The sequence below is a fragment of the Acomys russatus genome, chromosome 28, assembly GCF_903995435.1.
Source record: "Acomys russatus chromosome 28, mAcoRus1.1, whole genome shotgun sequence".
NCBI classification, from domain to species: domain Eukaryota; kingdom Metazoa; phylum Chordata; class Mammalia; order Rodentia; family Muridae; genus Acomys; species Acomys russatus.
The window spans coordinates 37,382,853-37,393,492 of record NC_067164.1 but is presented as its reverse complement, the minus strand read 5'-3'; the positions used below and the strand labels follow the sequence as shown (position 1 = coordinate 37,393,492).

Here is a 10,640-nt window from a genome sequence, read left to right as displayed (position 1 = left end):
TACATATATTCAATTCATAAAATTAAGTGCGTATAGCCCAAAATTAGTGGAAAGACTGGAAGCATGCATTCTCAACTAAACCTCCAGAGGTTTACCAGCACTACAGATAAGACTTGACAAGTAACATGCCACCACTGCAAAGGTTAAGTGAATAGAACTATTACACACCTGAGCGAGGATTAATACCCAGAATATATAAAGAACTCAAAAATAAAGACTTTTGGTGGGATTGCAAACTGTTGCAGCCTTCTAGCAATCATTGTGGAGAACTATCAAAAGCTAAAAAAAAAAAATTCTACCCTAAGACCCAGCTATAGCATTCCTTCGCATATGCCAAAAGACTCAAACCTAGAAATGCATCTATCACATGACCTAGTTTTCCACTACTTGGCATATGCCCCAAAGCCTCAGCTTCCTGCTCCACAGATACTTCCTCAGCCATGCTCACTGCTGTTCTATTCACAATAACTAGAAAATTAGAATAACCTAAATGCCCTCCAACTGATAGATACATGATGAAAATGTTGTTCACATACACTATAGAATGCTATTCAGCTATAAATAAAAATTAAAGCGTGGACATCAGAGGTAAATCAGTGGAATCTAAGAAAACCACATTGAATGAGGCAAGCCAGGCCCAGAAAGATAAACGCTACATCCTTGTTTCATTGGGGGCCCCTATCTCCAAGTCTTCAGGTATGAGTTTGTACCCTGGAATGTAGGGACCATTGCCAAGGCAGATGATGTTGGGAAGCCATGGAGAGGGTAAAGAGGTCTAGCCAGGGAAGCTGGGGGAGGTTGTTCCTCTAGTTAGAGAGGAGTGAGGGAGACAAACACAGTCCAATGAGGGAAGGGGGTAAATTAACAGTAAGGATATCATGAAAAGCCATATGAATTATTTACTATTAATTATCAGCTGAAAGTCTAATATACAGGATTCAGTGTAAAAATATAGTTGTATCATTTAGTGCACTTTACTCATCTAGGCAGATAATGCTCCCTTCAAGAGCCAAAGATCGCCTAAGAAAAACTGCAACACCAGATATGAGAAAGCCATCTTCTGAGTTGTTAGTTAGAGTTGTCCGAAAGACTCCAAAAATAATGAGCTCTTGTTTTGGCCCTTGTCGTTTCCCCCCCCCCCCCCGCCCACCGCACAGGTAGAAGGTTAAGTCCCTCTGTTAAAGACACCATGTACTTCAGAGAGGGGTCCCAGAGATGCCTCACTAAAACTGACATGAATGCCTCCTCCCTGGGGACTAGATCTCTAGGTACCAAAAGATGCTACATAAGATTCCAGAGGTGTGAGAGGCGGTCAATAGACCTGCCCAGCTATGATGTCTATGAGCCACAACAACTACCAGCATGGACAGTAAGCCTAAGGGTGCAGTAGTGGTACACATACCTTGGTGGTAACCAAAAGATTTCTCTTTGGACTTAAGACTGCTCAAAAAAAGGAAACCATGCCTGGTTCTAGAAATCTAGCCAACTATTCAGAGCAGGTGTAGTCATGGATCTTGGAGGGGAACCTACAGTCATGATGTACTAACCCAGTAGAATCTGTAGCAACAATCTAAACATTGGTCCTTAAATTCAGACAAGAGTAGCCCTCACACCTTATCAAAGAAACTTCTTTTTATGATCAATAGATGGACACCATTACAGAAGACTACAACTACTCAAAGTGCATAGTTGTGGCTATGTCTACAAAACCCTCCTATATTAAGTCTCAGGGGACACACAGAAGAGGAGGTGTAAAGACTTTACTAACCAGAGGATGAGGAAGTTTGTTGTGAAACTATGATTCCTAATAATGTCAGAATCTACACCCATAAAGCCTCACCAAATGGCTGCCTAAACAATAACTTAATTAAAATTAACGGAACAAAGACAACAGTAGATATGTCAAAGGAATGGGGAGGATCATGAGGTTCCAATAATACACCAAAAAATACAGGCAAATAAGGAATGTTGAGGATGGAAGAAATAGTGTTCCCTAGGGGAGAGGACATCAATTATTTATCCAATGGTCAGCCCTGAAAACATGTGTATAAGTAATATTATACGGACTTGCTTATACTTGCTTATAATAAAAAAAGAAACCTTGCATTTAAAAGAGAGCAAGTAGAGCATATAAAAAGGTTTGGATGGAGTAAAAAGAAGGGGAAATGATCTGTTTCAATTATAATGTCAAAAAATAAAAGAAAAACAGTTTTAAAAGAGAGTGAGAGACACTGTCCCTATTAGCATCGTCTCCAAAACCATGTCACTGTTGTCTTTACACATGCCTAGAAAAAAGAAAAACACATGTACCACAATTTGTGTTTTCATCATTCATGCTGACACCTCTGTCACCAGAAAAAAAAAATGAGAGCTGAATTTATGGAGGGAAAGAGCACACGCAAGAGAAGCTTCCGCCTCACGTCTACCTTCCCTTCCTCCTGCAGAAGCTTCCATTTGACATGAGCCATGTCATGCGCAGAACCAGAGCTATGAATGAGCTTGGAACATGTAATCTTCAGCTTTCTAAACTCCAGAAGACATGAAAACAGGTATGCATTGTGAGTTAGGATACAATTCAATGAGAAATCTGCAATTTATGCCAAAACACTCAATGTACCAATCTTTTCCAAGCCTAAAACAATCACTATAAAGAAAGTGAAATCATCTCTCTTTCTTGAAGTGGAAAAGAGGTGCACTGAGCAACCAAATGAAAAGCAAAGATCATCATCATTTGGAGATGTGGGAAAATAATATTATGAAATAAAGTAATCATGGTGTGTTCAAGGTCTTTCTAAATAAGCAAAACTTCAATTCATATATGCCTGCAGTAACTAGTAAAAAGTAGGACATAAATTTGAAGGAAAAGTGGTTAGGAGTGTATAGGAGGGAGGAAAAGTGTAGTGGATGTAAACATGTTTCTGTTTTGATCCCAAGTGTGGGATGGAGAACAGACTTGTGAGAGAACAGGTGATATTTATCCACTTAGAAGTCGAACCACTTCAAGGGGTGTGGATGGGGCCTTGATTTTTGTCAGCTGAAAAACATCCTAGTACAGACTCTGGGAGGAGATACATATATGAGCCCACAACAGGAGGATGGGGCTTTTTGGGTCTTTGTATTGCTTGGCTGTCCATTGCTCCACTTCGAGACACTCCTAGAGAGAATGGTCCCAGCAAATGCTTTGAGGCTCCAGGTTCTAGGGACTGTGGTAGAATTGCTGGTCTGCTGAAATCCTGCTGATTACACTAGGGGAATCACTCCCAGGAACTGAGTCGAAAAAAGGTCTACTTCTCCTGTTCCCATAAACCTCCTCTCTCTCCTAACTAGGTTAGGTGGGTTGGAAGGGAGACATAAGCATTAAAGAATTCCAAATAAAGTAGATTTGAAAAAGGTGAAACCTACAGAAAAGGAATGGGTAAATGTAATTAAATTATAATTTCTAAAATAAACAAAAATCAAACATTAAAAAGAAAGGTCATGTAGAGGAGCTAGAGAACTTACTAAGTGATTCAATGCTCGGAGTTAAGGAAAGACATGGATTAAAATGATTAGTCATATTTTGTCTGAACGATTGGGCATAAACCGCCCACTTACTTGGGGAGAAAGAGTAGGAGGGAAATAAGAGCTATTAGAGGCAAAGTAACTTTGGGCTGGTTCTAAACCATCTAAGGTAAGAATGTTAACTGTATACATAATTAGACGCTAGAGCCAAAGTCATATATGTGGGACTTGTAGAAGTTAAATAAAGTACTTAGGAAAAGAAAGGCAAGAAATGTCTCCCATATTAAGTAAAATGAAAATCGAAAAAAGTCACAGTTGGGTGAAGCAATGAGAGGCTGGTTGGTGGTTTCAATAAGAGATTTCATACACAGGAATAAATGTCCTAGTGGAGACTCTCCAGCTTCGTGTCATCTGTGGCCAAGGAAACATAAAAGAGAAGGTCATAGCATCCAGGAGAGGGAACAGGAGAGAGGAAAGCAAGGGCAACCATTAAATAATATTTTAAGAAAAAGAAGATGGATAAAGCCAACATTGGAGAGATAGACACAATTATCTCGTCCGTGACACGACTATAGCTCAGAGCCTCCAAGGTCCCCTTGGAATTAAGACATTATACCAACCTCAAAATAGTTGGGGCACCAGAGACTAACACTTTCAAAAAGGAGGAAGGAAAGGGCAGCCTCCCCTGTGCCCAGCATCCCTTGCCCTGGCTGGTGGACCATTTCTACATATCCTGGGTATGGCCCCACACAATGCAATACATTGGGCTTTTGTCTGATAAAACCAGACTCTACCAGAAACAAAAAGGGCAGATCAGGACCCACTCAGGTCTTAGAACCCTGGGGTTGAGGAGCATTTACTATCCCTGAGCACAGGAGAAAAGAATCATGGAAGGGTTTCTCAGTTTTAACTATTTATATACAGATGAATAGTTTGGATGTCACCATGCTTGCTTGGCAGTGGGGAATTTCTTCCAGATAAAATTGCACACAACAGAGAAAAGCCTGTGTATATACAAACAGACAGTGCAAACCTTTGATGTGTAAGGTAAGCAAATACACTATTGTTGGGAGACATGTCATATGACAAGTCATGGTTATATGCTGTGTCAATTTGTGCTGCATAGGGTGAAGCAATGGACTACATGTGGGTCTGAACATTTTCATGTGGCCTGTCAGATGGTAATCACAGCTTCTAGACCTCCATGACCAACATCTTTCAGACTTCTCCTAATGGTCTTCATCTCAGGATTTACAGACAGAGCTGCCTACATCCCACTCTGCTGCCGTACACCTGCCCTGATGAATGCACACACACACACACACACATACACACACACACACGCGCGCGCACACACACACACACACACACACGCACACACACATATACACACACACACATACACACACACACATGCACGCACACATGCATATGCATGCACACACACCATGTAGGCATGCACATGCATGTAAACAGCCTCACTTGACTATTGATACTTTAGGCAGAAAATATAAAATCAAAACCTGGCAGACCAAGGAAGGAATGCCTGCACTGCTCCATGCTTTCATTGATCCATCGCAAAGCCTGTCACCCTCTTATTTCCCATATTCCCAGCTATTCTCCAGAATCCTCATTTTCTTTGTACTCAGAATGACCAGCATATCCCTCAAGAGTTTTTTTTACTGTATTCATCCCTAAGATCCTCAGCCTCTGCGTTCAGAGGTAACAGGTCTACCAAATATTCAGCCGACAGACATATCAGTGTCATTTAGTGCCACCTCCTGTGTCTTCACCTGAACATGCACTAGCTCATCAACCCATATGGCCGGTTACGTTAATGAGATATTTTTTGAGGTACAGTGGAAACAACTGTGGGAAATTTAAAGTGGAGAATTGTTTACTGGGTATAGTGTTTTAATTTTAAAAGATAAAAAAAATAAACTTAGAGATGTGTTGCAGAGAAATACAAATGTACTCAGCGGTAAACTAAAAATAAAATTTAAACCTCAGGAGGAGAAAAAGGCTTGTGAGTTCATGGGATGCAGAGTGAGACATTCTCTTCAAAACCAAAATAAACAGGTTATTAAAATCCTCACCCCTTTCTGTGGTCCAGAGCGCAGTATCTCTCTGTCACACCCGGTGTTCTGTGGAAACTTTGAAAAGTGGCTTCAGTGCCAGTGTCTCTCTGAAGACTGCCCCAACCATGTCAGACGAATGGCCAAGAAAATAATCTTAAGAGAGAAGTAAACAGTCAAATAGAAACAGAAAGTGAGGGCTGAGATGTAGGGAAATGGGAGCAGAGGAAGAAATCCTGGTATCTACTTCTTGGATGACATATTGAGGTAAAATTTGGTCAGAGCATTGAGAGTGAAGAAATAATCACAGTATAGCAAATGTGGCTGTAGGGAGAGAACAGACAAGTTACCTCAGCTTTCCTCAGGAAGGAAGATTGGGATTGCTTTCAGCAAACCTTAAGGAGATTATAAATGTCTATAACACAGCAAGATGCACCAAAAACAAAAGTCTAAACTCAACCAATACTTCACTTTCTGGATATTTTACCTAGAAAAAATATGTTAAGAAAAATAAATGGAGACACACACAAAGACATTGTTTGCATCACATATAATATGCACTAAACGGAGCACTTTAAGTTGCAGAAGTACACAGAGAGTTGTTAAATGCTATTGGAAAAAAATCAATAGATTATTACAAAAGCAGGTGTTTTATTGTTATCCTGGGTTTTTTTTAAAGGACCATTTAGATCGCAGTGTGACTTTTGTGGTAAAATGCCTACAGAAGATATTGTATTTATTAGAAGAAAATATGATAATTTGCACTTTATAGGTACAAGTACGTAATGTAGGTGTTCTTCAAGGAAGCAAATACTTGAGAGCAAATTATATGGAGAAAAGGATCCTGCAAAAGTGATCAAAATCACAAATTTCTCTATCCCAAATATTTTTAAATATTTTAGTTGAGAAACTAACACTTGACATTTCTGCAATCAGAGGATCTACTACATGTTACCTTAGTAGATATGGGCACTGGAGGGATCTGCGACCACGGAGGCTAAATGCTCCTGTTCAAATTTACTTATTCGTTTTTCCAGAGCACATGGCTTAAATACACTGTTCTGGCTCTGCCACCCACTATGTGATCCTAGGTGGGCAGTTTAAATTTGGAGGCTCTTGTTCATTTTCTACAATGAAATTAGATTAGTGCTTATTGATACCCTATGAGCATATACAGGGGGAGGAGGTCTTCCTCAGTCACAATCATAGGGGAGGGGAGTAAGGGGAAACGGGAGGGAGGGCGGAATGGGAGGATACAAAGGATGGGATAACAATTGAGATGTAATATGAATAAATTATAAAATATATTTTTTTAAAAAGAAATAACTACTGACAAAAATAAAAGGTTAGTGCTTATGTTGTTTGTATATGGACAATTGAGAAACCATAGAATCCCCAGCATGTATCAATCCCTAATTGTAAGTTTTAGGAAAATATGTAGTGAAAGGACACTGGATGCAGGGAAGGGTTAGGTACATGAGAAATGGCAGAAGCTACAACCCTCCTTCCTGAGCAAGAAGAGAAGCAAGTGGCTGGACTAAGCTCATGCAGGAGACGCTGCAGAGAGTAGCTGGCTAGTAAGTAAGTCTTAGTGCCTAGGGCTTCTGGAAAGTGGGCACGGTGAGATGCTGCAGAGAGTAGCTGGCTAGTAAGTAAGTCTTAGTGCCTAGGGCTTCTGGAAAGTGGGCACGGTGAGACGCTGCAGAGAGTAGCTGGCTAGTAAGTCTTAGTGCCTAGGGCTTCTGGAAAGTGGGCACGGTGTTCTGTCCTTTCTTAGCTGCTCATGTGTTCCCGCCTATATAACTGGGGTTCTATAATTCATCTTGGATGTGTCTGGGGAAGACTTAACACGTTCTAAGTGCTGTGCTAGCTAAATTAACCTCTGTGATGCGTGATAACTTAGTGGCTGTGAACACAGACTCTGAAGTTGGAAACACTTGGGCTCGAACCCAATCTTACTATGTAAATGGCTTGGGTAACATTACTAAGGATGTCGAAATTCCATTCCCTGGTCTTCAAAACATAGAAAAGAGTTTCTGTATTGTATCAGTGATCTGGTGAATATCGAGCCCTAGGCAGAGTACACTGCAACAACAAGGCACTTGGGAAATGTTAGCAACTTCTCTCCACCACGACCTGCAGGATCTCACAGTGGAAGCAACACTGAGAAGTCCTGGGTGTGTTGCATTTTTCTTGTGAGAGTATGAATTTTAAAAAAAAAAGTTGTTTTCTTCAAAAAGTATTTTCTTCAAATAGTTGAGGACTGTCTGGTTAAAAAAAAAAAAAAGAAGTTAGAACTTTGATAAGCCATTAGACATATGTCCAAACACACTGTAATTAAGGCTTTTCCTGTGGGCAGAGGAGGCTAAGGCTGGAAGGCACTGTTTCAGCCCATAGTGAGTCCCTGTCAGCACTATTATTCGAGTACAACAAACAACACCTTTCTGAAGTGTTTTACATAAAATGTTAGTGCTGTTGACAGAAGTATTGAACTCTAAATGTCTTCTTTGACCCTGAAGTGCCATGGACAAACATTTCTAAGTATAAGGAAAATACATGCTGCCATGGAGCTTAAACTGAAGTTTGAATGAAAGCCGAGATTTCCACAAATACCCACTCAGAGTATTCTGGGGCAGTGTAACTTACATAGCTGATCGCAAGGACTCAGATACAAAGAAAAGACAGAAAACACAGCAGGTGCAGAACACTAATTATCATGTGTCCATGCCAATGTTTCTGTAATATGTGTGTTGTATATAGTATTCTCACAGTACTTGAAACATAAATATATATCGAATACATTGAACATACATATTGAATACATAACAAACACTCATGTTATTATTGGACACCCTAAATCCTAGGCACATTGTGGTGACCGTTAGACACTACCTTGGGACAGTCCTGGTGTGGCCATCTGAGTTTCAGTTTCAGTGTATTGTATACAAAGTGCATAAAAACTATTCCACCTAAAGTTAAAAGTTGGGTCTCTACGTGGAGAGTGAGACGGAGAACGTGAACAGGAGAGACGCACGGACTTTGGTGTTCAAAATAAACCAGGGCCATACTATTTCCTCATTGTCAGTTCAGATGAGTTTCATCTCTGAGACCCACGACTCATGTGAAAATGAAGGACGCCAGCTGCCTTGATTTAAGAAGAGGGTGTATGTGAAGTGTTTTATTGCATCACAAAAAGTTATTTCTCTTTCTTAGCTGAGCAAAGCTTGTGCCCTGGAGTGATGGCTGAGGAAAACGAAACTACAACACCTGAGTTTCTGCTACTGGGGTTCTCTGACCTCCGAGCCCTTCAGGGGCCACTGTTCTGGTTGGTGCTTCTGGTCTACCTGGTAACTTTGCTGGGGAACTCGCTGATCATCTTTCTCACGCAAGCCAGCCCTGTGCTGCAGTCTCCCATGTACCTATTCCTACGCCACCTCTCCGTGGTGGAACTTCTCTACACCACAGACGTTGTGCCCAGAATCCTGGCTGATTTGGCCTCCTCTCACCCCCAGGCCATCTCCTTCAGGAACTGTGCAACCCAGATGTATTTCTTCATTGTCCTAGGCATCTCAGAGTGCTGTCTGCTCACAGCCATGGCCTACGACCGTTATGCAGCCATCTGTCAGCCCCTGCGCTACACCACCCTAATGAGCCAGCGGGCCTGCAGAGCTATGGTGGGAACCTCCTGGGCCATGGGTATCATCACAGCTACTACTCACTCCTCCCTCATCTTCACTCTGCCTTTCCCCAGACGCCCCATCGTCCCACACTTCCTCTGCGACATCCTGCCAGTACTGAGGCTAGCAAGTGCTGGAAAGCACAAGAGTGAAGTTTCTGTCATGACAGCCACAGTGGTCTTTATCATGATCCCTTTCTCTCTTATAGTCACTTCGTACGCCCGCATCGTGGGAGCCATCCTTGCAATGGCTTCCACCCAGAGCCGCCGCAAGGTCTTCTCAACCTGCTCCTCCCACTTGCTTGTGGTCTCCCTCTTCTTTGGGACGGCCAGTATCACCTATATCAGGCCCCGAGCAGGCTCTTCTGTCACCACAGACCGGATCCTTAGTCTCTTCTACACGGTAGTCACACCCATGCTTAACCCAGTCATCTACACCCTCCGTAACAAGGAGGTGACAGGGGCCCTAAAACATATGATGAGGAAGCAGATTCCCTAATTCTAAGGGGAACTGAGGTATTGCTACTCATTCGCTGTTCCTCCTCCCAGAGACCAGATGTTCAACTTGAACTCCATCCTAACAGAATCCATAGGGAAACCTCAAGTAAATAAGTCCTCCTGGTTGAAGGTGCTAAACTTGAGATGCGGATAATCGGTCTATATCTTGGCTCTCATTCCATATCCCAGATTCACTGTCAGAGTGAGGGTCACTGGGAAGCAGAAGAATGGAAGAGATCCTTGGCTTGAAAAAGAAACATCCTCTAGATTGCCCTGGATCCTGAGCAAGGTGACTGCCATGGCCACGTCGGTATCCAGAGAACCGTGTAAGCCATGGAGGCAGCTGTCTGTGAGCTTGACCTCCAATGGGCCTGAAGATGAATTAACTAGCATTTGTTTACATCTTCCACCTGTGTACACTTCTGTCTATTTAGTGATACATAGTGCTCTGCAGAGCCTTTCTAGAGGAAGTGTATCTGAGGACACTCTGGTCACACAATTCCCCCTCCCAAGATACCATTGTGAAAGAAGACAGGTGAGTCTGGAATGGACACTTTGATCCAGAAAGGTTTTCCAGGAGATCCTTCCAAAAGCCCTTCTGCCCTCACAGACATTCCCCTCTGGAGGGATAATTTAACTACAGAAACCCTCTGGATTCTCGCCTGTCTTCTCTCCTAAGCTCATTTCCACGGAGACTTCTGTTCCCACAAAGTCCACTTATAGCTCTGTGTCTTCTCAAAAGCAATTCTTTCAGAAATTATCCATATGCATCTTACCCATCGTGTCCAACTGGAAAGTTTCCACTCACCCTGCAATGTGCAACTCAATTATTCTTCCTTGAAATTTGTTACTTAAATGCATCTCATTGCTCCTTTATGCCACAACCATTA

The 10,640-nt window shown here is 42.0% G+C and overlaps 1 protein-coding gene across 1 annotated transcript; it reads left to right on the top strand.

Moving 5' to 3' along the window:
- The first annotated feature begins 8,815 nt into the window (after positions 1-8,815).
- Positions 8,816-9,751, top strand: LOC127210445 (olfactory receptor 10P1). The gene has a single exon (XM_051170123.1). It carries the CDS (start codon positions 8,816-8,818, stop codon positions 9,749-9,751), a length of 936 nt encoding a protein of 311 aa, XP_051026080.1.
- Positions 9,752-10,640: the final 889 nt, after the last annotated feature.

Coding starts and splice junctions, on each gene's coding strand:
- LOC127210445 (XM_051170123.1), top strand. CDS start 8,816: ATGGCTGAGGAAAACGAAACTACAACACCTGAGTTTCTGCTACTGGGG.